Genomic DNA, 27,670 nt, shown 5'->3' on the forward strand with positions numbered 1-27,670 from the left:
CTTACCCACACTTTAATAAGAAACCTGATCCAAAAGCAAGCTTGCTTTTTTATTCCATTTACACGGAGTACAAAAAATGAGTGAAAGTAAAGTTACAATAGCGTTTACTCCTTGTTTTGAGACAGTATTGCTCTGTCACCAAGGCTAGAATGCAGTGGCATCATAGCTGACAACCTCCAACTCTACTCAAGGGATTCTCCTGCCTCAGCTTCTGTACCTGGGACTACAGGTGTGAGCTACCATGCCTGGCCATATTTTCCTCTCTCTGGTTTTCCTCATGCCTAATTCTATAGCATTGGGGGGAAAAAATCCCTGTCCTTAAGTCTTTTCCAAAGCTGAATTTACTTTTCAAAGAAACGGTAACTCTTGATGAGTTACATTGCACTGATTCAACTTAATTATGTGAGTATGATTAACAAGAGTGAAGGTTGATGTGATGTGGCAAAAGTCCACCAATGTGGCCTCGGGCTTGGTTTGCAGAGAGGACAGTGGCTTGTTCATCCACCAGGTCACTTAGGTGAGCATCTGCTCTACTCATAAGTGCAACTGTGATTGGATCTATAAAGATGCCATCCAGGTGCAAGGTGGAGGGCCTTCCAGGTGTAGGTGCTGCCTTAGCTTTGAACTCGAGCATGGGCAGGCACTAGCAAGAGTGGGCAAGGCAGTTTCCAGGCAGAAGGAACAGCTTGTGCAAAGACCTGGGGTAGGAATGAGATGTTTGAGGTCAGAAGGACAGAAAATGGGTTGAGATGGAGGAGATGGGGGAAAGTGGCAGGGGATGAAGTGAGGGTGGTCTGACAGTGGTCAGAATACACCGGGCCTTGTGTCTGATGGCATCTGGGTGTCAGCATTGGCTTTGGGTTCAGATCTATCTGGGCATGAATCCCAGCTCTGCCCTTTCCTAGCTGTGTGACCTTGGGCAGGTTACTTAACTTCTCTGAGTCTCTGTTTCATCTGTAGAATGGGGAAAATATTAACATAGTTCCTAAGGGTGTTGATTGGTACATGCTGAGTCTCAATAAAGGTTTGCTGATATTAGCTAGCTTGAGACGAACAGGAGTCACGGATTCTGCGAATGGCAACTCTACTAACCTCCTCATTTGTGTATTAAGTATTTAGAACATGGGTAGGCCGGGCGCGGTGGCTCACGCCTGTAATCCTAGCACTCTGGGAGGCCGAGGCGGGTGGATCGCTCGAGGTCAGGAGTTCGAGACCAGCCTGAGCAAGAGCGAGACCCCGTCTCTACTAAAAATAGAAAGAAATTATCTGGCCAACTAAAAAATATATATAGAAAAAAAATATTAGCCGGGCATGGTGGTGCATGCCTGTAGTCCCAGCTACTCGGGAGGCTGAGGCAGTAGGATCGCTTGAGCCCAGGAGTTTGAGGTTGCTGTGAGCTAGGCTGACACCACAGCACTCACTCTAGCCCAGGCAACAGAGTGAGACTCTGTCTCAAAAAAAAAAAAAAAAGGACGTGGGTAACATTTTACAGAGGAGGAAACTGCCGCATAGGGATTAAAGCCATCCCGGGGTCCGCCCCGGGAGCTGCCATGCGCGCTCAGCCACAGGCCATCAATTCGCGCTTCTTGTGCTCAAGAAAGGCAGGAGGCTCGGGATGCAGCACCTGAGCATCCCTCCCCGCAGCTTCAGCACCAGGGTCAGAGGAGAGGTGGGCGGGACGGCTCAGGGGCCGGAAGTCGGCCTTCCAGTCGGTTTGACCAGCGTCCATGACAGCCAATCTGATCAGGGAAGGTGAGTCGGTTAGCCAGTGGGGAGGCCGCATCCGGTTCGGGGACCGGAAGCGCAGTGGAGGGCGGGGCGTCAAGCTGCCGCACGAGCGGCGGGGGCGTCTACCAATGGGCGGTGGAGCCCGCCTCCCGGGGGCGGGTACTGGCCGCCGTGGTGACGTCGGCGCGGGCGCGACGCGGCGGCCGAGGCGGCTGGGCCGGAGGAGGAGGCAACCGCGGCCAGCTTGGCGGTGGCGGGGCCGGCTCGGAACTCGGGGCCGCGGAGGGTACGGAGCGGGCTCGGGCCGAGGCAGGCGGGCTGGTGGTGGGCCCGGGAGGCTCCTCGGGGGTCCTATGGAGGATAGGGGATTCAGAAGGGATAAATTTGGGGACCCCTTTGAGTGCCCGGTCGGAGAAGGGGCTCAGCAGGGCCTGCGAGGGGCGTGGCGGCCTCGGGGGTGCTTGGGCAGGAGCGTTAGGATGGGGAAGGCCTCGGGGGTCGACGGAGGGAGTCAGTCACCGGGGTCTGCCTTGGGGCTTGTGCGGAGGTTGGGGGCGGGAGGGGGTGAAGGGCGGTGGAGACGCAGATACGGCCCTTTGTGGGGGCCCGTTTGGCGGTGGGGTGACTGCGGTTGGGGGATTTGGTACGTGGAGCAGGGAGCAAGAGGTTAATCTTTGCTAGGACGGTGAAGGTCAGCGGGAGGCAGAAGTGGGCTTGCAGGAGCCTAGGGAAGTCGGGATTGGAGGGAGGTTGAGATGGGGGGTTGAGGGGAGGTCTCCTCATTGATGAGGGGCTTAAGAGACCTGTCCTGGTGAGGAGGGGATGTAGGGGGAGTGGGATGGGGCTCCGTGGCTTGGTGGCTCGGTGCCTGTAATCCCAGCACTCTGGGAGGCCATGGCAGCAGGATCACTTGAGGCCAAGAGTTCAAGACCAGCCTGAGCAAGAGTGAGATCCCATCTCTATTTAAAAAAAAAAAAAATTAGCCGGGCATGATGGTGTATACTTGTAGTCCCAGCTACTCAGGAGGCTGAGGCAGGAGGATTGCTGGACCCCAGGAGTTTGAGGCTGCAGTGAGCTATGATGATACCACTACATTCTAGTCTGGGTGACAGAGTGAGACCCTGTGTCCAAAAAAATAAATAAATAAAAATAAAAGAAAGACGTGGGTAGTTTGTGGGGAATCAGTAGTTATGTGGCTGGAGGGAGTTATGGGGGTAAAAGTGGCCCAGTGGGTTTGCTGTTGACCTGGGTGATTACAGAGTCTGAAAGAGGTGATGTATGAAAGGACCTAACCCACTAAATGCAGTGGCTCTCTGAGGAGGTTGGAGGTTCCCTGTGGAGTGACATGAGCCCTATGTTGGGTGAGCAGTTCTCTCCATTTACCTAGGAGGAAAGGCAGGTGTCTCAGTTCCTGTTTGTCCATGTCTCCTCCAGGGTCAAGGTTAGGGGACTTCCCGAGAACCTGTCCCCAGGCTGCAGTGACTGCGCTTTTCCTGAGTGGAAGCTGCTGGAAGGCAGACTGGCCACCATGTCCACGTTCAGGCAGGAAGACGTGGAGGACCACTATGAGATGGGGGAAGAGCTGGGCAGGTGAGTGGTCCACACTGACCATGGGGCTCCTGGGATGGGGGAGAGGGTTTCTGAACAGTAACTCACCTTTCCTGTCCTTTGTCCTTTTATTCCAAGAAGGAATGGGTCGCTATCATGTGCCGGTGGCACACGTTTGGACTTTGGAGTCAGACAGCCCCAGCAGTGGATTCTTGCTGGGGCGTCCTCTGTGTATTTCCTTTGTGGAGAATAGTACGGAGTAGTTACAGCACCAACACAGCACCTGGCGTGTGGCATGAGAGCAGTAGGTGCTGGCTAGTTTTGTCACTCAAAGGTCTGCACTCTAAGCAGATTTTAAAAAATATGTATCCTTTTGTTGGGAGACACTTGAGATTCCCCAGCTCTTGCGCATTTAAAGGGGAGGGGGGACTTCTGCCTAGGTCTACACCCCGCCAATTGTTTAGCATTCTTGGGGGAGAAGGCTGAGGTTTCCCCCTCTAGCGGAGCAGCTGATTTCCTGCCTGTCTGGGCTGTGTCGGGTCCCCTGAGACCCCTACGCCCCGCACAGCAGCCAGCCAGGCACCGCTAGGCCTGGCCTTGTTTTGTGGAGCCTCAAACCTTATTTGGTGAGTTTGCTGCTGGACTGCCTTCCCGGAGCCACCTCATCCCGCCCCATGATGTCACCAGAAGGGAATGTAAATAACTGAGCCCTGCGTCAGGCCAGAGAGAGTGTCTCAGGCTCATTTGGGATCCTGAAGTCCTTCCTTCAGGAATTTCCTGCGTTAGGCGCGGTAAGAAGGCCCCCCCCCCAAGAAATCTCATATTTCATTGTTGAAAACATATCAGGACCTCCTGCTGGGGGGGTAGGTTGGCAAAAGTCGGCAACATTTAACGCGTGCGTTCCTTTTAACCCACTGATTTCACCTCTAGGAAGTAAATCAGCGGAAATATGTCAATACATGGATGGAATGATTTAGGGACAGGTCGTTGCTGTAGCAGTGTGTGTATGAGCAGCAGATGGGCAACCTCTTAAGTGGCCCCCCGAGCCCCCGCATCTGTGGCTAGAACGTGGTACAGCTCTTAAAAGAACCGGGCAACTCCGTGTCGGCGCCGTTCAATAGAAATACAGTGCAAGCCACAGAAGTGATTGGTTGAAGTTTTCTAGTAGCATCATCAATTTTTTCCTTCTTTTACAATTGACAGATAGTAATTATATGTGTTTATGAGGTGCATAGTGGTATTTTGATATAATGTAAAGTGATCAGATCAGGGTAATTAGTGAGTAGATCATCTTGAACATTTGTTATTTATTCATGTTGGGAATTTTCAATATCCTTCTTCTAGCTATTTAAAACTGTGTAATATATTATTGTCAACTGTAGCCGTCCTACAGTGGTTAGTACACTGGAACTTGTTCCTTCCATCTAGCTGTGATTTTGTGTCCCTTAACCAACCTCTCCCTATCCCCCACTTCCCTTCCCGGCCTCTAGTATCCTGTGTTCTGCCTTCTACTTGTCTGGGATCAGCTTATTTTAGTTTCTACATATAAACAAGAACATTTGGTGTTTAACTTCTTGTTCCTGGCATTCTGGTATTTCACTTAACATAATGTCCACCAGTCCCGTTCATATGGCCTCGAATGACAGCATTGCATTCTTTTTTATGGCTAAATAGCATTCCATGGTGTGTCTGTACCACACTTTCTCTATCCACCCCTCTGTTGTTGCACACCTAGGTTGATTCTGTACCTTGGCTGTTGTGAATAGTGCTGCAGTGAACACGGGGGTCCAGATGTCTCTGGGTCATGTGATAGTTCCACTGTAGCTTTTTCGGGGACCGCCATGCTGTCCTTCATAGTGGCTGTACCAGTTTACATTCCCACCAACAGCGTGTAAGTGTTCCCTATTCTCTGCCTGGTCACCAGCACTTACTGTTTTTTGTCTCTTTGTTAGTAGCGTCCTCACTGGGGTGAGATGGTACCTCACCGTGGTTTTGATTTGCATTTCCCAGGTCATCGGTGATGTTGAGCATTTTTTCATATATTCGTTGGCCATTTGTGTGTCTTCTTTTGGGAAATGTCTGTTTAGATCGTTGCCTATTTTTTTAATCCGATTGTTTTTTTTTGCTGTTGAGACGTTTGAGTTCTTCGTCTATTCTGGGCGTTAATCCCGTTGGATGGATAATTTGCGGGTATTTTTGTTCATTCTGTAGGTTGCCCTTTCACTCTGTTGATTGTTTCCTTTGCTGTGCAGAAACTTTTTAGCTTGATGTAATCCCGTTTGTTTTTGTTTTTGTTGCCTGTGCTTTTGAGGTCTTATTGTTAAGTCTTTTCTCAGCTCAATGTCTGGGAAGCATTTTCCCTGTTTTCTTCTGGTAGTTTTATAGTTTTATAGTCTTTGATCCATTTTGAGTTGATTTTTATATAGGGTGAGAGGCGGGGGTCTAGTTTCAACTTTCTGTATGTGGATACCCACTTTTCCCAGCACTGTCTTTTGTTTTTATTTATTTTTTATTTTATTTATTTATTTATTTATTTTTTTGAGGCAGAGTCCCACTCTGTCACCCTGGCTAGAGTGCCGTGGCATCATCCTAGCTCTCAGCAACCTCCAACTCCTGGGCTCGAGCAATCCGCCTGCCTCAGCCTCCCTAGTAGCTGGGACTACAGGCATGCACCACCATGCCCAGCTAACTTTTTCTATGTATATTTTTAGCTGTCTATATAATTTCTTTATTTTTTTTTTTTTTTTAGTAGAGACGGGTCTTGGTCTTGCTCTTGCTCGGACTGGTCTCGAACTCCTGAGCTCAAACAATCTGCCCGCCTCGGCCTCCCAGAGTGCTAGGATTACAGGCGTGAGCCACCACGCCCGGCCTATTTTTTATTTTTTTTGAGACAGAGTCTCACTCTGTTGCCTGGGCTAGAGTGCCATGACATCAGCCTAGCTCACAGCAGCCTCAAACTTGTGGGCTCAAGTGATCCTCCTGCCTCAGCCTCTCAAGTAGCTGGAACTACAGGCGCCACCACCACACCTAGCTGATTTTTTTATTTTTGGTAGAGATGGGGTCTCTCTACTAAACTATTTAGTTTTCTGATTTTGTTATGAAGTATTTGCAATCTAGTGTGTATTTCACACTCACAGAACATCTCATTCAAGACCGGCCACACTGCCAGGGTTCAACAGCTGCACGTGGCCGTCTTGAATACCACTGCTCCATGTAATGATCTGGAACATTCTCGGAAATACGTGAAATGAAGGATGAAGCCACGGAAGGCTGTGAAATGTGCTATAATTTATGTAGCCGAGGGAGGCGATATATACGTATCTGTTTCTGTTTCCCAGCTCTTGTGGGAGCACCTGGGCTCCAGAGCCCATGGCGCCTGGCGCAAGGGTGCGAGTCCAGCTGTGCCTGTGACTGTGTGGCCTTGGCCAAGTTGCCTTCCTTTTCTCTGCCTCAGTTTATCTCTACAGTGGGGTAGTAACGGCACCTGCTTTGTAGGGTCAGTTTCTAGGTGAAGTGACACGAAGACAGCCTGGAACTCGCCTGTGCAAACACGGTCCAGCCCCTGCACGTTAGAGTGGGAGTGCGGACAGGCGCCCCAGACGCCGTCCTCGCTCACATTCTCAGCGTGGGCCTCTCAAGCCGGCGGCCTGGATGAGCCCCCAGTCAGGAATGCGCTGGGCTTCGGTTCCGAGCGGCACGTCATCTCTCCGGAGTCTGATCGTTGACTGTCTTTGGGGAATTAGCTGACGGGAGTCACTGTAGTGACCCGTGAGTGAAGCAGAGCCGCATCTGCTCACCTCAGGGACCACGGCTGTTGATATGACTTGCTGGGGGCACGGAATGCACATGGGAGCATGTTGTGTGTGCATGCGTGTGTGCGAGCAAGCGTGTGCTTTCTTCCCAACTCTAATTTGCATCCACGGTCTTGGGAAGGAAATGAAGCTGTGAGCCAGTGAGTCGCTGACTTCCACCCTGGGTCCCCGTCCTGGCGTGGTGGCGTCTGTTAGTCTGCTGGGGCTGCTGTCATAGGGTGCCACAGACCGCGTGGCTTATGCAGCAGGCATTTCCTCACGCTCTGGAGGCTGGAGGTCCAGGATTGATCAAGGCGCTGGCGGGGCTGTTTCCTTCTGAGGCCTCTCTCCTTGGCTTGCAGATGGCCGCCTTCTCCCTGGGTCCGCACGTGCTCGTCCCCCTGTGCGTGTCTGTGTCCTCATCTCCTCTCTTATGAGAACACGGTCCTATTGGATTAGGGCCCACCTCAATGATACTGTCTCCAAATACAGTCACATTCTGAGGTTAGGACTTCAGTATGCAAATTGTGGTGGGGAACACAGTTCAGCCCATAACAGCGTCTCTCTACCTTTACCCGTGAGCTCGGTCTTACTCCTCTTTATAGCTTAGCTTGGCACGATGCGAGAGGAATAAGATCTTTATATTTGAAAATGTGGGACACATCTGGTATTTCCTGCAGTGTTCCTGGCTCGTGGGAAGTGCCTGGCGTTGGATGTTGTCACCATGGGAGTTACTGTGGGATGGGAGGTGGTGTAGGCAGAGGGGAAGGAGAAAGGCATTTTCGGGTGGGGGAGTGACAGCAAAGACCCAGGCAGGAGAATAGTGTACGCGGTTGTGGTGGGCGCGGTGGGGCCAGGTCTGATTAGGTCGACTTCGTTGTTCTCCGACCTGTGCGCTCAGCTTGTCGGTTGGTGAGAGTTTCCTACGGCTGCTCTAACACTGCCACAAGTTAGCACCTTAGAACAGGGGTTTATTCTCTGAAAATTCTGGGGCTGTGGTGCCTAAAATGGATCTGCAGGGCCGGTCCCTTCTGGGGGCTCCAGAGGAGAACCGACTCCCGCCTTTCCCAGTGTCTAGCAGCTGCCTGCGTCCCTCGGCTCGGGCCCTTCCTCCCCCTCCAGAGCCAGCAGCGCAGCGTCTCCCAGTCTCTCTGCCTCCGACCCCCCTGCCCGCTTGTGGGAGGACCCTGTGCTGACACTGGGCCCCCAGGTCATCCAGGGTGACCTCCCACGTCAAGGTACCAGGTGTGCCTAGTTCCATGGGAGATTCGCTCTTCCCGGCAGCCACATCATTCTGTGTCCCCAGCTGTGCGGGAGGCCACAGTCCGCAATGTGTGCACGGTGCGCTTTGCAAACGTGTGCATTTCTTTACTCTGCCTGTTAAGGGAGGAGCTTGTTTGAAGTCAGCAGTTTTATTTCTTTTTCTTCCTTAGATTAAAAAAACGATAAAATGGAACTCGCTGTGAAAAGTTCCGTCGGGGTGGAATTGCATCATATGAAAAGTGGGCACCCCTCCTCCGCCCGCGCTCCCTGAGTCCCGCTCTCGGGGGGCTGCTGTTAACAGGTTGCCTCGGGGCCTCCAACCCTTTTCAGACATAAAAGTCCCCGTCCCCTGTGTCACTTGGCAAGTCCTCCTGAGTCTTTTCTGGTCCGCACATGGAGAGCCGCCCCCGTTCTTTGTCATGACAGGGTAAAATTCCACTGGATTTAGCATAATTTGTCCTAGTTCCCTCTTACACGCCTTGGGCGCCTTCTGGTCTTTCGCTGTTCAAAAGTGCCCCAGTGGGCCGGGCGCGGTGGCTCACGCCTGTAATCCTAGCACTCTGGGAGGCCGAGGTGGGCGGATCGTTTGAGCTCAGGAGTTCGAGACCAGCCTGAGCAAGAGCGAGACCCCACCTCTACTAAAAAATAGAAAGAAATTATATGGACAGCTAAAAATATATATAGAAAAAAAAAATTAGCCGGGCATGGTGGCGCATGCCTGTAGTCCCAGCTACTCGGGAGGCTGAGACAGGAGGATCGCTTGAGCTCAGGAGTTTGAGGTTGCTGTGAGCTAGGCTGACGCCACGGCACTCACTCTAACCTGGGCAACAGAGTGAGACTCTGTCTCAAAAAAAAAAAAAAAAAAAGAAAAAGAAAAGTGCCCCAGTGCTGGTGTCTGCTGGGTGGCTCTGCGCTCACCTGTCCACACACCTGCCAGGTGCCCAGGATGGGAATGGCTGATGGACACTGGCGAGTTGCTCTCCGAGGCGGCTGAGGCATCCCCCTCCCCAGTCTGCAGGCTCCTGTCCTCAAGGTCCCTGTGCAGGCTGCACCCGGAGGAGCAGGGGGAGTTGTTGGGGACCCTCCATTCCCGCCGCACTCACTCCCTCCCCTCCCACCGCAGCGGCCAGTTCGCGATTGTGCGGAAGTGCCGGCAGAAGGGCACGGGCAAGGAGTACGCGGCCAAGTTCATCAAGAAGCGCCGCCTGTCGTCCAGCCGGCGGGGCGTGAGCCGGGAGGAGATCGAGCGGGAGGTGAACATCCTGCGAGAGATCCGGCACCCCAACATCATCACGCTGCACGACATCTTCGAGAACAAGACCGACGTGGTGCTCATCCTGGAGCTGGTCTCGGGCGGGGAGCTCTTCGACTTCCTGGCGGAGAAGGAGTCGCTGACGGAGGACGAGGCCACCCAGTTCCTCAAGCAGATCCTGGACGGCGTGCACTACCTGCACTCCAAGCGCATCGCCCACTTCGACCTCAAGGTGGGCCCCGGCCGGGGACCCGTGGGCTGAGGTTGCCAGGGAGGGTTTGGGGCTGTCCCCTGCGGTGCAGGCCAGACACTGGGTGGGCAGCAGCCACTGAGGCCTGTTCTCCCCCACCCTCCTGGCCCAGCCAGAGAACATCATGCTCCTGGACAAGGACGTGCCCAACCCGCGGATCAAGCTCATCGACTTCGGCATCGCCCACAAGATCGAGGCGGGGAACGAGTTCAAGAACATCTTTGGCACCCCCGAGTTCGTGGGTAAGGGCCCGTGGTGTGTCTGGGCCCCGGTGGGGGCCGTCTGAGGATTCCTGCTGAGCGAGGGGGCACAGGCCCATCTGCCAGATGCTGGTCCACGGCCCCCAGGTCAGCCCTCCTGCGCCCGGCACCGCGGGGACTCAGGGATTCCGCGGGTGCTGCCGGCCGGCCCTGCCGCGTGGCTCGCCCCAAGTGCAGTGCCAGCCTCGAAAGCCTGGACCCGAGTCTACATGCTGGGAGCCTCGAGGGCGGGGCTGCAGCCCTCCTCACTGGCCACTGTGTCCCCAGAGCCCGACCTTGTGTCTCCCTGTCCCCCACAGCTCCTGAGATTGTCAACTACGAGCCGCTGGGGCTGGAGGCCGACATGTGGTGAGTGTGGAGCCGTCCTCGCGGCCCAGGTGCTGTGGGAGCCTTAGAACAGGCCAGGCTTGTGCCCTGGGGCCGATTGGCCTGTGGGCTGAGGGTGGTTTTCATGTTTCTAAGGGGCTGTGAAAAAAACCAAACGGGCGAGTAGCCGATAGAGACCGTTTGCCGCCACAGAGCCTGAGCTGCTCGCTGTCTGACCCGTTATGGAGAGTTTGCCAGCCCGTCTCGGACCACGCCAGTCCCGGGGGGTCCCCCTGTGTGGGTCCACTGGCCGAGTTGTCCAGCCAATATGTCTGCCTGCTCTGTCCTTACCCCTCGCCAGTTTGAGCTTGGACAGGCAGCTGTGGCGAGTCCCTGATGCCCTCAGGGGGACAGACCTACACCTGCCTGGCCTTGGCCCAGCTTTCCCAGCCTTTCCCCCTGCCCGGCTCTGGCCCCACGGCCCTTTAGTGAGTCGGGGTGACTGCGCCTGGCTGCAGGCTGACCCCAACTTTGTCTTCCAGGAGCATTGGCGTCATCACCTACATTCTGTGAGTACCTGGGGCTGCCTCGCTCCCACCGGGGAGGGGGACACGGGACGACTGAATGTGTGAGTGAGTGGTTCGTGTGGCTGCTGCACTGGGGCTTCCGGAGAGTTCTGAGGGCAGGACAATAATGTGGGAAGTGAGCGGTGCAAGCCCCACTCTGGGAGGGCGCGTGTCCTCCCTCTCTCTGGTCGCCAGCCGGCACCCGGCCTCCCTCTGTGCGAGGAGGGGGCTGACCCCTGACCCCGACCCCGTTTTGATCGTCTCTCCCCAGCCGAGCGTGCCCGCCATTCCGAGTTCTCGCTTGTCCAGTGGGCGTAGCCCTCGGACCCCGAGGCTTTGGGAGATGGCGTGTTAGACAGTGTGTGGGGGTTTTCTCAAATTTTGAGACAGTCTTGGCCTGACAAAGACTTGCAGACACAGCGCAGACTCCCGCACACCTTCCGCCCAGCCTGCGCTCCCCGACAGACGTGAGACCTTGTCCCACTGAGGGCTTAGCCTGGTACTGCGAGACTCAGGAGAGCGCCTCCCAGTGCAGTCAGCTGTCCCCAGTTCTCCCACTAACACCCCCTCTGGTCCCGGACCCCACGTGGCGGTTAGCCGTCTGTCTCCTTGGGCCCCGCCAGCCCCAGGCTGTTCCTCCGCCTGTCGTCCTTCGTGACCCTGACTCTTGCACGAGCACCGGTCAGGGGTCCGGCAGGACGTCCCTCGGTCTGGGCGTGTCTGGTGCTTGCTCGCAGTCAGGTGGGGGTTCTGCGTCTCTGCCTAGACCCCAGGGGTGACGCTGTGTCCCTCAGGCACACGCCATCGCAGGGGGTTGTTAACCTGGGTCCCTTAGCTAAGATGGTGTTGCCAGGACCCTCCGTAGGAAAGCTGCCCTCCTGCCCCAGTGGTTACCGAGCATTCTGGGGGAGCTGCTCTGAGACTCTGTGTCTGCGCAGATAGCTTCTTTCTGCAGAGACTTTGGCCCATTCATTCTGCCGCCATCAGTGACCGGGGGAGGGATTTTAGTGGCTTCTGGGTGGTGGCCAGGGGATCTCCGGGGATCCCTGGAGGTTGTAGGGGGAGCCGGGGGTCCGACTGAGCCTCCGCCCGTCTTCCAGCTTGAGCGGCGCGTCCCCGTTCCTGGGCGAGACCAAGCAGGAGACTCTCACCAACATCTCGGCCGTGAACTACGACTTCGACGAGGAGTACTTCGGCAACACCAGCGAGCTGGCCAAGGACTTCATCCGCCGGCTGCTGGTCAAAGACCCCAAGTACGGGCAGGGCGGGGGGTGCCTGGGCAGAGGGGTCGCAGGGTGGCCCCTGCCACCTAGAACGACAGGAGGGACGTGAGCTGAGTGGCCGTGCGGCAGGACTGGGGCCTTCTCCCCGTCACAATGGCTTTGAGAAGTATCTCCTCCCAGCGCCACCTCCCTGTGGCTGGGAACCAGGCTTGGCCGCCTCCTTGGGGTGCAGATAGTGAACCAATGGCAGTGGTGCGCCCACGGCTTTGTTTTTTTTTTTTTTAAGACACAGGGTCTTGCTTTTGTCACCCAGGCTGGAGTGCAGTGATGTGATCATAGCTCACTGCAGCCTCCAACTCCTGGGCTCAAGCGATCCTCCTGCCTCAGCCTCCCAGAGTGCTGGGATGACAGGCGTGAGCCACCGTGCCTGGCCACCATGCTGTGTTTTTAAGAACTTCATTTGTTGCTGGCCTGTAAAATGGGTTTTGCATAAAATTCCAGGTGACTGTTTTTTTCCTAGAAAAGTCTAGAATCCTGGCAACGCTTTGCCCTCCCTTGCATATAGATGCTCCTGTGGCTGTGGTCCTCCCTGGCCACCCTGCCCCTCCAGTGACCCCCAGCCCCAGGTCTCAACTCTTCACAAACCCCAGAAAACCCCGTGTTCCCCTGCGGTTGGCTGAGTGGAGGCTGGAGGGACACCTCAGGGCCTGGAGGGCCTGGGGGTCCTGGAGGGGCTGGTTGTCTGAGGTTGCCACAGTGGGGAGACAGGAGGATGTTGCGGGTGGCCCACGTGTCACTAACCAGGGTGCGGTGGGGTCTTCCAGGAGGAGAATGACCATCGCCCAGAGCCTGGAGCACTCCTGGATCAAGGTGAGGGCCGGGGCCGCACCAGGGTCTGCCCGCCTTGGCCTTTCCTGTGGGGTACTGGTGATCTCCCCTGCTGAAGGGTGACAGGCGTGACAAGCCCCAGCATCTGAGGAGGGTCCCTGGAGAATAGGCCTGGGCGTGGGGTCCTGACACTCGTGAGATGGTGTCGGGGGCTGCCGCTGTCCTGCTGAGAGCCTGCTAGGGTCCTTGGCCTGGCTACATCCCACGGGGCTGACTCGACACCTCTGGGCCAGGCCAGCAGCCCTGTCCCTCGGGTGCCAGGAGGCGAGTGCGTGGCTTTGCGGGCTGGGCGGTGTCTGCTGGTGACTCAGCTCTGGTTGTCACGAGAAAGCGGTGGATGACCCTTGTGCGGATAAAACTTGGTTCCGGGAAGTGTGTGTAGGGGGGCCGGATGTGGCCAGGACCCCCCACTCCAGCGCCCCCACTGCCGTCCCCGCAGGCGATCCGGCGGCGGAACGTGCGCAGCGAGGACAGCGGCCAGAAGCCGGAGCGGCGGCGCCTGAAGACCACGCGGCTGAAGGAGTACACCATCAAGTCGCACTCGAGCATGCCGCCCAACAACACCTACGTCAACTTCGAGCGCTTCTCCAAGGTGCTGGAGGAGGTGGCGGCGGCCGAGGAGGGCCTGCGCGAGCTGGAGCGCAGCCGTCGGCTGTGCCACGAGGACGTGGAGGCGCTGGCCGCCATCTACGAGGAGAAGGAGGCCTGGTACCGCGAGGAGAGTGACAGCCTGGGCCAGGACCTGCGGCGGCTGCGGCAGGAACTGCACAAGACGGAGGCGCTCAAGCGGCAGGCGCAGGAGGAGGCCCGGGGCGCCCTGCTGGGGACCAGCGGGCTCAAACGCCGCTTCAGCCGGCTCGAGAACCGCTACGAGGCGCTGGCCAAGCAGGTGGCCTCCGAGATGCGGTTCGTGCAGGACCTGGTGCGCGCCCTGGAGCAGGAGAAGCTGCAGGGTGTGGAGTGCGGCCTCCGCTAGGTGGCCCCAGGGCGCTCGGGCACCGGGCCTGGGCTGGGGACGGCTCCGCGTGGGCCTCGGTTCCCCTGTCATCCCGTTCCAGCCCTTGCCAAGCCCTGGGCTGGGGGCTGAGGCGGGAAGAGCCCAGGAAAGCTCAGGCCCAGCTCTGCTGCCGGTGCTCTGTCCCCAGGAGGGGCAGGATCCCACGCCAGCTCCATGTCCCTGCCCCAGCTCAGCCCCCGTCCTGCAGCATCAGCAACGCCGGGGTCTTCCAGGGCAGCACGGCCCCAGGTGCTCTGCGAGGGGCTGGGACCACCCGGACAGAACTGGACATGGTGGCCACGGCGGCGTCCCGAGTGCTGCTCTGGCCCCGTGGGCTGGGGAGGGGTCAGGGCAGCAACATCGTCGGGCACTGCTAGGTGCTGCCCCTCGGCCCAGGAGGAGGCCTTGGGACAGGTGATGGGGGTGCAGGGAGGACTGGGCAGGTGGGGACAGTCCCCAGCGTGCTGGGGCTGCTGGCTGGAGGTCAGGCCACCAGGACACTGCCAGGTGGGGCAGGGCCTTGGGACCTGGCATGGGGTCGGCAGAGGGGTCTGACTCAGCCTCTGTTGTGCCAGGCCCTCTGTGGCGAGGCCTGTCCCCAGGGCTGTGGTGACCTGTGCCGCACACACCTCTCAGCTCCGTTGCAATGCCTGTGCACGCCTACACGAGAATGTTCCTGTTGCAGCCAAAAGAAATAAAATCCCCACTTCCCCGACATCCACGTGTTCTCTGTGGTTCAGGCCCTGGCAGGGGAGAGCCAGCCCTTGGCCATGCAGTGACGTGCCCTTCGAGGCTTTTGTGTTTCTTCCTTGCTGTCCCGCCTGCCTCTGTCCTCTGGAAGAAGAAGGCAAACCCGGGACCCCTCAGATGCTCACAGGGTGACCTCAGAGCAAGATGGTTCTTTTCCTTGTAGCAAGATGGAAGCTTCTAGGCAGCCAGAATTGGGTCGCGGGGGGCGGGGGGTCTCCTGTTCCCTTTTGTCTTGTGGTTCCTAAGAGGGGCCCTTGTCACCTGTTGCTCCCTTCCCTGGAGCTGAGCTCAGCTGCTGGTGGCCCTGGCCGTAACTCTGCTGCCTCATTCCAGAAACACGGCAAGTTTCTCTCTCTCTCTCTCTTTTTATTTTTTCAGACAGAGTCTCACTCTGTCACCCAGACTGGAGTGCAGTGGCATTGTCACAGCGCACTGCAGCCTCCAACTCCAGGGCTCAAGCCATCCTCCTGTCTCAGCCTCCCGAGTAGTTGCGACTGTGGGTGCCTTTACCACGCCCAGCTAATGTTTTATGTTTAGTAGAGACGGGGTCTCGCTCTTGCTCAGGCTGGTCTCAAATTCCTGACCTCAAGCGATCCTCCCCTCGGCCTCCCAGAGTGCTAGGATTGTAGGTGTGAGTCACCGCGCCCATCCAAGTTTCTCCTTTTTAAATTCAGTTTTTTTAACTGAACTATGATTCACACCATAAAATTCTCCTTTTTAAAGCGTACAGTTCAGTGGTTTTAGTACATTCATGGAAATAGGAAGATGTATGTCCACACAAAGACTTGCATGAGAGTGTTCACAGCGGGATTCATAAAAGATGCAAAGTAGAACCATGGCAGATGTCCGAATTGAATAAATGGAGAAACCCAGCGTGGTCCGTACGCACGTGGAACATCACTCAGCCATGAAAAGGGACGAGGCTCTGACACAGGCCACAGCGTGGAGGGACCTTGAGAACATCGTGCTCGGTGAGAGACGCCAGACTCCTTTTAGATGAAGTGTCCAGAACAGGCAGATCCACAGAGACAGGACGTGGATTCGTGGTCGCCAGGGGCTGGGGGAAGGGATGGGAGTGACTGCTGATGGGGACGGGGCTTCCTTTTGGGGCGATGGAATGTTCCAGAACTAAATGGAGGTGCCGGTTACAACAGTGTATGTGTATGTAATGCCACTGAATTGTACTCCCTAAGTGGCTGATGTTTATTGCATGTGTTTTACCACAATTAAATGGAAAAAGAAACCCCTGCCAGTCCCTGGTGCAAACTGTAGACAATGTCGCTCGCCTTCCTCTGCCCGTCTCGTCCAGCCTCAAGTCCTCATTCAGGTTAAATCGAGGAAGGACTGCGCCCCGTGGCAGACGGGGAAGCCCTAGCCCTGTGGGTCACCCACCACTGTGGCAAAGGCGGAACCGCTGGGAGCCCCAGACGTTGCCATGGAGACGGCAGTCCTGCCGGTGGTCTAGCTCGCAGTTCCCTGGTGCAGCGAGCCCAGGTCACCAATCGCCGGAAGGAGTTGTGTGTGACTCCACCCGACAGTTCAAATGTGTGGCTGTTGTTCAGACCCATGTGGAGGGCGATGAATCAAACGACAAACACACCGGAGCAGCAGCAGTGACCATTGCACGCTTCGCTCCGCAGTCTGGGTTTCCAGGGACACGGCTGCTCGGGCGTGTTTGTGTGGTCTGGGCCTCGAACAGGCATTCGTTCACGCCAGAATGTTGGACGCTTTGGAGCCGTTGGTGGTGGGTGCTCCCCTCCGCCGTCGCCGTGGCACAGCTGCCGTAGCTGGTATGTGACCCAGTGTCCATGGCTGAGCGCCAGCGAGACGTCACAGACTCAGGCTGGGCTGGCTGCACTCGGCCAGGGGGCTGCAGTCTGCTGAACTATGGCCCAGACTCCGGCCTGCCGTGGGAGCCATGTGAGGACACCGCCACGAGGTGGCACCATGGAGTCGGGCCAGTCCTAGCCCCCAGCCCCCAGGCTGGAACCGCCTCAGAGTTGCAGGATGCCACGTGCCACAGCCCAGGGTGGACGAGCATTTAATGGGACAGTGAATGGGACAGACGCCTGCACGTCCACGTTCACGGTGGCAGGGCCACAACAGGCAAACGGTGGAAACAGCCCAAGTGTCCGTTAATGGATAAACTCAACGTGGTGCATCCACACACTGGAGTATCACCCAGCCACGAAAAGGGACGAGGCTCTGACACAGGCCACAGCGTGGATGGACCTTGAGGACATCGTGCTCAGTGAGAGACGCCAGACACAGAAGGACAATCCCGTGTGATTCCACTCACAGGAGGTCCCTGGAGTCATCAGATCCACAGAGACAGGAAGTGGGATGGTGGGTGCCAGGGGCTGGGGAGGGGGCGGGGAGTGAGTGTTTCATGGGGACAGAGCGTCAGTTGGGAAGACGAGAAAGTTCTGGGGATGGTGGTTGATGTGGTGAATGTCTGTGTCTTTGCCGCATTCTTTATATCAAATCCTTGACCTGCAGTGGGGTGGTCTTGGGAGGGGGCCTTTGGAGGTACTCAGACGTAGCTGAGGTCCCGAGCGTGGGACCCACGTGACGGGATTTGTGCCTTTGTAAGAAGAGGACACAGGCGCATGAGGACACAGCCAGAAGGCGTTGTCTGCACGCTGGGAAGTGGCCCTCCCATGCCGGCCGTGATCTTGGGCCTCCAGGCCCAGAGCTGTGAGCAGGATTGATAGGTGGCTGTGGTTCACGCCACCCTGTCTGTGGTGTCCCGTTACAGCAGCCGGGCTGCCAGAGACAGCCGTGCAGGAGGGTGCACAGCGACGTGGGCGCACTCAGTGCTGCTGGACCGCACACTTAAATACAGTTAAGATGGTAAATTTTATGTGACGTGCATTTTGTCACGATAAGAAACACTTCAGGCCGGGCGCAGTGGCTCACGCCTGTAATCCTAGCACTCTGGGAGGCCGAGGTGGGAGGATCGTTTGAGCTCAGGAGTTTGAGACCAGCCTGAGCAAGAGCGAGACCCCATCTCTACTAAAAAAATAGAAAGAAATTGTATGGACAGCTAAAAAAAAAAAAAATATATATATATATATATATATATATAAAGTTACCAGGGCATGGTGGCGCATGCCTGTAGTCCCAGCTACTTGGGAGGCTGAGGCAGGAGGATTGCTTGAGCGCAGGAGTTTGACACCACGGCACTCCAGCCCAGGTAACAGTGAGACTCTGTCTAAAAAAAAAAAAAAAAGAAAGAAACACTTCAATGCCTCCAATCTGGTTAGTGCTTACAGCCCTGAGCACCATCCCCCCAACCCCCAATCTTCAAAGGCTCAAGCCCTGGCCCCTCGACAGCAGGGTGAGCCTGAGCCCAGCTGGCAGAGGAGAGAGTGGGACCTTCTTTGGAAATGGGTCTTTGCTGATGCACCTGGTGAAGACGAAACAAACCTGTAGGTTCTCCGGGTGACCCTGGAGTTACCCCCTCCTGCTTGACCAAAGAGCACTGTGTCCGCAGTTAATGACTGCCGTTAGCCTGGGCGAGGTGGCTCGTGCCTGTAATCCCGGCACTGTGGGGGGCCGAGGCAGGAGGATCACCTGAGGCCAGGAGTTCGAGTCCAGCCTGGGCAACATAGAAAGACCTCATCTCTATAAAAAGTAAAAAAAATTAGCTGGGTGTGGTGGCACCTGTAATCCCAGCCACTGGGGAGGCTGAGGCAGGAGGATCGCTTGAGCCCAGGAGTTGGAGGCTGCAGTGAGCTGTGATGACGCCGCTGCACTCCAGCCTGGGCGACAGGGTGAGACCCCATCTCAAAAAGAAAAAAAAAAGATTGCCGTGAGAACAAGGGCTGCTGGGCAGGAAGCGGAAGGTTACTGTGCCAAGCGCCAAGGGCCTCTTGCAGCTGTCCGTTATTTCAGTGATCAAACGTGTCGGGCCGCTAAAATCTCAAGGAGCCCGGCTCCTCTCACCCCAGGGGAGGGGACACCGCACAGCACTCAGGGCCACACGGGGGCTGCACTGGGGACCACAGCCAACAACCGGCGGAGGCAGGTTTGTAGTAACAAGAGGGCGAGGCGGCCCCTGGCTCCTGGGAAAGGAGGTGACTATCTTGTTCGAGTGGCTCTGGGGCTCGCAGGGAACCGAAACCTGCCACTCGGGGAGAGGAAGGAACTGTGCCCGGGCCCCCTAGCTCAGGAGGGCTATTTGCTAGGGACCGTGGTGCGTGGGAGCCTAGGGGAGCCCGCCCCAGTTTCACCAGACGTCACCGCAGTACATGACACCGAGCCCTAGCTTTGGGCCTTGCGGGCAGCCAGGACTGGGTTCCGCACCGCCTGCAAAGTGCGTCAGTAGCCCTGGGTTCGAGCTAATCCTACCAGGGCTCTTGGCAGACAGCGCCACCTCCGCGTGCCCCTCCCCCCGAGGGACGGGGACTCTGGCTGCCCCCCAAGGTGGCGCCCACGGTGGAAGGAAGGGTGTGTCGGGATCCAGCACACCCCCAGGGCCCCCCAACTATGAGCCTTGTTGTATTTGGGGGGCTCAGATGTAGTAATCGCCAACTCACGCTGGGTCAGCCCCTTCTAGTGGGTCAGAGGGCGCCCTGTGCGCCACCTGCCCCCGCCCAGGGCCCACAGCAGGTGCCGGGAGAGGGGCGGGCCCAGCCCAGCTGCGGCCGCGTCCTTGACCATACACGGGCAATTCGCTTCGGCCGCTATTAATAACCAAGGTCCCCGCTCCAGGGCCCGGGCGAGGCGGCCCTATAAAGCCAGTCCTGCCAGCCTGAGCGGCTCCTTCAGCCCCTGAGAACTTTAACCCCTCTGTTGTGAGACAAAAAGAAAAGTAAGTACCAAAACCATCTCCCCGCTCCTCTGCCCCGCCCCAGGCAGCACATGCGACACAGAACAGTGGTGACATGAGATCCCCCACTCACAGGACGTCCCAAACACAGATCCTCGGTGGCACTTAGCTGTCCCAGGCGGTTTGGTGGCCTCCAGGACAGCCCGGGCCGGCCCAGCCTGAGGGCCAGCCGGGAAGATGGCAGTGGGGAGGAGGGGGAGGGAGGAAGAGGAGGAGGAAGAGGTGACTGAGCTGTCCGGGAGGCTGGACCTTCCCATGGGTTCTCCTTGTCCCAGAGGGGACAGAGCCGGGACCCCCCTGCCCCAGGCCAGGCAACCCTGAGGTTGCATGTGTGTCCCTGCCCTAGGAGCTGCTGGCCCCCGACACCCACTCCCCAGCCCTGGGTGGGGACAGGCTCCCAGACGCAGTGGTCTGAGGCTGTCCGACACCCCTGCGGTCCCCTCAGCCCGCTCCTCCCCCAGGCCCTGGCTGGCCCCCAGTTGGCCCCAAAGATGCCCTGGTTTAGGGGCCCAGTGGCCGGGAGGTGGCCTTTGGAGGTGACAGCTTTGGCGCCGGTGGGGTGGGGTGGGGGTGGCGGCAGTGCCTGCAGGGTAACTGCTGATTAAGGGCAGACGAGTGTTGCTTGACGTGGGTGTCAGATGCCTGGGGGTTGGGTGGGTCCTGAAATAGAGTTGGGGGAGGCCGCCCCGAGGACCGGCCCCCAAACCCCCAGAGCCTCTGCCTCCGCTGGGGTGGGTTCCAGCCTCTCTTCCGGTGGCCGGCAGGGCTTTTGGGGAAGGGCAGTCGGGGTGGGCGCTGTGGTAGTCTGGGCTCGCGTGGCATGACGTCTCCCCAGGCAGGGAGCGGGTACAGGCTGGCGTCCTAATTGGCCCAGCAGGGTCCCACCTGTCCCCCTCAGGCCCCTGGAATCCTGAGACACCCCTCTGTGATGCCCCCCGGGGAAAGCCCCCCAAGGCCCCACCCAAGGGCCTCGCTCTGGGCACAAGTCTCCGACCTGACACGGGAGCTCAGAAGGCTGCCCCGAACCCCACAAGCCTGGGCAGGTGGCCCCGAGTTCCTCTGTCCTCCCCCAGGCCCTAGAGGTCCCTGTCACCCTGGGGCCTGCAGGGGCTGGGGAAGGGGGCCCCCCCGCAAGCCCAGCCAAGTTCCTCGGGGCTGGGGGATGACTTGGCCCGAGAGGTGTTAGCCACGGGACAGGTGGCACGTGGGGAGCGTGTGTGTCCTGGGGCTGTGTTTGCGCTCTGTGTCCCGTGCTGGGCACCTCAGGGACCGGGGGCAGGCTCTGCCCTTTAGACCAGGGTCTGTCCCCGGGCACTGTGGACACTGGGGCCGGGCTGTTTTCTGGGGTGGGGCCGTTCTGGGCCCTGCAGGTGCCTCCACCCACCATGCCAGGATCAGCCCCAGTTGGGACAACCACAGATGTCCCCAGACATCACCCAGTGTGCCCGGGGGAAGGGACAGTATCGCCTCCAGGAGATCTGAGATCCTTCTTGGCCTTGGATGTGTCAGGAAGGCAGGACGCTTAGTGCTGGGTGGCCCCGGGAACGATTTTTAGAGGATGCATGAACAGGAATTTTTAGTCTTAGAAATTCTATGGTTTATTTTTGTGCATATCAGAAAATTCAGGTTTTTCCCATGTGATGCCATAAAGTGTCCTCTCCAAGTGAATTTAGTTAAGATGAATAAAATAAGAGACTCTGAAGAAAACGAGTCCAGACACAGGCGCGGGGGTCTCTGTGGCTGCAGCCCCCGTCAGGAGGGCGGCAGGAGAACAAGGGACTCAGATGGGCCGAGCCAAACGGGAGGCCGCTGGGGGCTGCCGCCTCAGTGGGGGGTTCCTGGAGGCTCTGGGGGACCAGCAGGACCCTGAGGGGATCCCAGGAAACTGGACACAGAATCGGGGGTCGCTGAGGGCGTTGCGGGTCTCTCCTGGAGCAGGGGGACCCCCGAGGCACCTACGTGCTGACACTGGCCTATGTCCCTGGGCTCACCCACTTGGCCTTGGGCAGGGGACTCTGCTCCCTGAGCCTCAGTTTCCTCATCTGCAAAAGGGGTGCATCACAAGCAGCTCACGGGGCCAGCGGTAGGGAGAACCCCAAACCCTGCTGGACGCCGGGTGGGCTGGCCAGGGGCTGGGGGCACCGGCCTCGACCCCTCCCCACGGCGAATGACACCACCCACCGCGAACCCAGCAGCACTGATGATAACTCCAATTGCCCGGCACTGCGCTGAGGACACAAGAGGAAACTGAGGCACACAGGCGACATGTGGCCTGCCAGAGGCCAGCTCACTGGGGACTGGTGGGGCCTGCCCAGCTTAGGGCCGAGGTGGCTGGATTCTGGAGGTGCCCAGCTGCACACAGGCCTGTGTGGCCTCAGGGTGTCGGGTCCCTGTGGCTGACTGAGGGGATACGTGGGGGCAGGAAGGGTCACACCTGGCCTGTCTTTGGGCAGCTTGAGGTTCCATCCGTGGAGGGCAGGGGCTGCAGGGCAGGCAGGGGCTGGCGTAACCGATGCCAAGACTGTGCCCAGAGCCTGGCCACGCTCGGGCAGCGTTGGGTGGGATTCCCTGGGCCCCTCACACTGCCCCGGGGCTGGGTGACAGGGGCTCTTTCCAGCATATGGGGCCGGGGGAACCCACCATCCTACTTCCTGTCTCTGTGGCTCTGACGACTCCAGGGACCTCCTGTGAGTGGAATCACACAGGATTTGTCCTTCTGTGTCTGGCGTCTCTCACTGAGCACGATGTCCTCAGGGTCCCTCCACGCTGTGGCCTGTGTCAGAGCCTCGTCCCTTTTCGTGGCTGAGTGACATTCCAGCGTGTGGACGGACCACTCTGTGTTGATCCATCCATCCATCCGTGGGCACTTGCGTTGCTCCTGCCTTTGGCGACTGTGACTCCTGTTGCTGTGACCACGGGGGTGCAAGTATCTCTTGGAGTCTCTGCTTTCCCTTCCTGTGGGCAGATACCTAGGAGGGGGATTGCTGGGTCTTATGGCAAGTCTACGTTTAATTCTTCGCGGAGCTGCCAGACTGTCTTCCGCGGTGGCCGCGCCATGTTGCATCCCCCAGCCACGCTGGAAGGTTCCAGTTTCCCCCCATCCTTGCCAACACTTGTCATCTGTTTCTTTGAGCTGCTCACCCAATACGCCCTATAGCTACTGTTCTTACTCTTGTTTTTTTTTTAACAATAATGACCAAGGTGCCTGGGTGGCCGTGCAGGGCTCCAGCTGCCCTGGAACCACCTCTCCCATGTCCCCGTCCCGTCCTGGACTATTTTGGGCACAGTGACCCGCAGATCATCCTTACTATGCTCCGTGTCCATGGCAAAGGACAAGCCTTGGCAAGCCACCTCTGCCTCCTCATTCCATCCGCACTCCTGCCTGCCCTCTTAGGGCCTGGGGACCTCGGAGACTGCCTGTCCCCAACTCTAGACCTTGCAGATACCACACCCATCAGCATCCATTGCCCACAAAGGGACAGATAGTAAATATTTTTAGCTTTGCAGACTAGACTGCCTCTGTCTCAGCGACTCAGCTTAGCCACCGCAGTGCCAAAGCAGCCACAGACCACACGTACGCAAGTGAATGTGGCTGAGTGCCAATAAAACTTTATTTATAGACACTGAAATTTGTATTCCATTTAATTTGCACGTGTCAGAAAATTTAATGCTTCCTGTTATTTTTTTTGCCCTGACCATTTAAAACTGTAAAACCGTAGTGAGCTGATCTGTGTACTATACCCCCAATAAACGTTTGTTGAATGAACTAACGTTTAATACCCCATTAAAGCATTTTGAGTGCAATTAGCGTGGCAGTCACATGCCGTTAATGAGTAGATGGGCAGGAATGCATTTTTGATTAAAGTCGTAAGTGTTGAAAGTACCACTGAATAAAATACAAGTCACATCGTGTGTGTGCATGCGCGTGTGTGGGTTTTTTTTTCTTTCTTTCTTTTTTTTTTTTTTTTGAGACAGAGTCTCACTGTGTTGCCCAGGCTAGAGTGCCATGGCATCAGCCTAGCTCACAGCAACCTCAAACTCCTGGGCTCAAGCGATCCTCCTGCCTCAGCCTCCCAAGTAGCTGGGACTACAGGCATGCGCCACCATGCCTGGATAATTTTTCTCTATATATTCTTAGCTGTCTATATAATTTCTTTCTATTTTTAGTAGAGATGGGGTCTCGCTCTTGCTCAGGCTGGTCTCGAACTCCTGAGTTCAAACAATCCGCCTGCTTCAGCCTCCCAGAGTGCTAGGATTACAGGCGTGAGCCACCGCACCTGGCCGGTTTTTTTTTCTTCTTATCTTAAAACATCTGAAGGATGTTTTAAACAGCTGTATGGGGATAGAATTCACATACTATACAACTTACCCATTTAATATGTACACTGCAATTTTGTTTAGTATAGTCATAGGGTTGCACAACTATTACTGAAATCAATTTTAGAATTTTTTTCCCCTAAAAGGGAAGCCCCGTCCCCATCAGCAGTCACCCCCTACCTCCTCCCCCAGCCTCTGGCACCCACTAATCCACATCCTGTCTCTGTGGATCTGCCTGTTCTGGACATTTCATAGAAATGGAGTCACACACTGTGTGTCCTTCTGTGTCTGGCGTCTCTCACTGAGCACGATGTCCTCAAGGTCCATCCACGCTGTGGCCTGTGTCAGAGCCTCGTCCCTTTTCATGGCTGAGTGATGTTCCATTGCATGACGGACCACATCAGTTTATCCATTCATGCAATCACTGATGGACATTTGAGTTGTTTCCACTTGTTTTTCCTTTTCATACCAGAAGGTGGGATGAAATGCACTCTTCAGCTACCACGAATAATGCCACTGTGAACAAGCGGTGCAGGTTTTTGTGTTCGGTCCTCGTGGCGTGTACCTAGGAGTGGAACTGCCAGGTCACCTTGTAATTCTCCGTTTAACTTCTTTAACAAACTGCCAAATCATTGTCCGCAGAAGCTGTACCATGTTACATTCCCAGCAACAATGTTCCGGGGTGTTGCAGCTTCTCTGCATTCTTAACCGACAGTTGTGACTGTCTGTGCTTTGGGTTACAGCCGCCCCAGTGGGAGTGCCGTGGTAGCTCACTGCAGTTTTGATGCGAATTTCCCTATGTCGGCGATGTCGGCATCTCTCCTTGCGCTTCTTGGCCACAGGGTATCTTCTTTGGAGAAATGTCTGGGCATATCCTTTGCCCAGTTTTTAATTGGGTTGTTTTCTCTTTTTACTGTTGAGTTGTAAGAGTGCTTTATCGATTCTAGATACAGGGTCCTTATCTGATGTCTAATTTGCAAGTCTTTCTCCTGTTCTGTGGGCGTCTTTTTCCGTTCATGACGGTGTCTGTGTTAGTCTTTTTGAGTCTGCTGTGACCAAATACCACAGGCTGGGGGCTTAGACAACAGAAATTTATTCCCCCACAGTCTAGAGGCTGGAAGTCCCAGTCCAAGGTGCTGGCGGGGCTGGCGTCTTCTGAGCCTCTCTCCTTGGCTGGTAGGCAGCCGTCTTCTCCCTGTGTCCTCACGCGGTTGTCCCTCTGTGTGTGTCCGTGTTCTCATCTCCTCTGTGTATAAGGACACAGGGTTAGGGGCCAATTAATGACCTCATTGTACCTTAATTACCTCTTTATTCAACTTCTCATAGAGTTACATTATGAGGTGCTGGGGGAACAACATATGAATTTGGGGGTGACATGATTTAGCCCAGAACAGTGTCTTTTGTTTTAATTTTAGTTTGTTTTAAGCATGGAGAGACTAACTGGATTCAAATTCTGCTTAAATTTGCAAGGGCCCTTGGGGTTCCAAGCCCTGAACTCACCCTCGGCCCAAGCAGGGACCAGAATTCAAGCCCCACTGACTGCCTGGCCTGGAGCCCCTTTTGCCTCTCTGCAAGGTCCCCTGTGGGCCCCCAGATGAGTGGCTCAGGTGACCCACTGGCCATCCTGGGTCACCTGGGACTGAGGGATTTCCCAGGATGCAGGACTTTTGCTGCTAAACTGGGAATGTCCCAGGCAAGTCGGGACAAGTTGGTCACCCTACAAGCAGCCTGGACGGGGTCTTTGGGTTGGGGAGAGGGGTCCCATGAGGCTTTTGCCGAGATGAATGCCAAGGGTGAGCCCCCGACACCTGTGCCCCTGGGCCTGGCAGCAAAGCCTGGAAATAGGAAACAGCACTGGGCTTGGGATTGGTGGCAGCTACCGGTGGGGAGAAAGCAGCTGTCAACTCCACTCCTCTGTCCATCTGTCTACCCTCCCACCCATCCCTCCATCCATCCACCCATCCATCCACCCATCCATCCATCCACCCATCCATCCACCCATCCATCCCACCATCCACCCATCCATCCATCCACCCATCCATCCACCCATCCATCCATCCACCCATCCATCCACCATCCATCCACCCATCCATCCACCCATCCATCCATCCACCCATCCACCCATCCATCCACCCACCCATCCATCCTCCCATCCATCCACCATCCATCCACCCATCCATCCACCCATCCATCCATCCACCCATCCATCCTACCATCCACCCATCCATCCATCCACCCATCCATCCACCATCCATCCACCCATCCATCCACCCATCCATCCATCCATCCACCCATCCATCCACCCATCCATCCTACCATCCACCATCCATCCACCCATCCATCCACCCATCCATCCATCCACCCATCCATCCACCCATCCATCCTACCATCCACCCATCCATCCACCCATCCATCCATCCACCCACCCATCCATCCACCATCCACTCACCCATCCATCCACCCATCCATCCATCCACCCACCCATCCTTCCACCATCCACCCACCCATCCATCCACCATCCATCCATCCACCCATCCATCCACCCACCATCCACCCATCCATCCACCCATCCATCCACCCACCATCCACCCATCCATCCTACCATCCACCCATCCATCCACCCATCCATCCACCCATCCATCCACCCATCCATCCATCCATCCACCCATCCATCCACCCATCCATCTACCCATCCTACCATCCACCCATCCATCCACCCATCCATCCACCATCCACCCATCCACCCACCCATCCATTCGTCCATCCATCCACTCATCCATCCCTCTGTCTGTCCCTCTGTCCCTCTGCTTAGTACACTCTCCTTTGTGCCTTGCTCTGTGCTGGGTCCCAAGGCCAGAGGAGGGAAGAAGTGTTGCTGTCATAGGCCACTCCACAGGGCAATTCTTGTTGCAGGAAGGGCATAGACCGGGGCAGCAGGGGAGGCCCCAGGCTGGGGCACAAGAAGTGAGCAGTTTCCCAGGGGGCCCGGGACCCCTGTGCTGGGGCTGGGCAGAGGCAGGACAGGCACCCAGGGGGCCAGAGCTCGCAGGTTCCGTGGCAGAGGGCAGGGGGCCGCGGGGCACACAGAGAGCCCGATCCATGTCGCCCAGGTGGGAAGCCTGGGGACTGGGGACCAAGGGGCCTGGGCTTTGCGGCGAGTCAGACGCCCAAACTCCTCGTCCCACCACCTTCCCGTCCCACCACTGACCACACATGCAGCAAGGAAGCAGCACAGGCCGGGACCCTCCTGCTCCTGCGGCCCTGCGTGTCCTCCTGAAACCGTGCCCCTCCTCCTCCCCTTCTCCCTTCCCGCCTTCCTCTCCTTGTCCGGGTGGAATTCACACAGCATGAAATCGGCCACTGGAAAGGGAATGATTCTGTGGCGTTTAGTGCATTCACAGTGTCGTGCAGCCACCACCGCTACCTTGTTCCACACGGACTCCATCACGCAAAGACAGCACCTGTCCCCATGGGCTTCACCCCTCGCCCCCTCGCCCAGCCCCCGGCAACCGGGAATCCACGTTCTGCCTCTGTGATGTGTCTGATCTGGACGTTGCCCGTTAGTGGAATCGCACAACGGTGTCCTTTTGTGACTGGCGTCTTTCTCGTAATGTCCTTGAGATCACCCGCGTGGCAGCATGGCTCAGAACTTCCTTTCTGTGTAAGGCCGAATCACATATCATCATGGGGACAGACC

At 56.8% G+C, this 27,670-nt stretch overlaps 1 protein-coding gene across 1 annotated transcript; it reads left to right on the forward strand.

Moving 5' to 3' along the window:
* Nucleotides 1-1,976: 1,976 nt before the first annotated feature.
* DAPK3 (death associated protein kinase 3) lies at nt 1,977-15,011 on the forward strand. The gene is made up of 9 exons (XM_069480420.1): nt 1,977-2,014; nt 3,163-3,318; nt 9,454-9,814; nt 9,945-10,074; nt 10,392-10,440; nt 10,941-10,967; nt 12,065-12,217; nt 13,012-13,057; nt 13,515-15,011. Exons 2-9 carry the CDS (start codon nt 3,257-3,259, stop codon nt 14,049-14,051), a joined length of 1,365 nt encoding a protein of 454 aa, XP_069336521.1. The 5' UTR covers nt 1,977-2,014; nt 3,163-3,256; the 3' UTR covers nt 14,052-15,011.
* Nucleotides 15,012-27,670: the final 12,659 nt, after the last annotated feature.

Source organism: Eulemur rufifrons, chromosome 2, assembly GCF_041146395.1.
Source record: "Eulemur rufifrons isolate Redbay chromosome 2, OSU_ERuf_1, whole genome shotgun sequence".
NCBI lineage: Eukaryota > Metazoa > Chordata > Mammalia > Primates > Lemuridae > Eulemur > Eulemur rufifrons.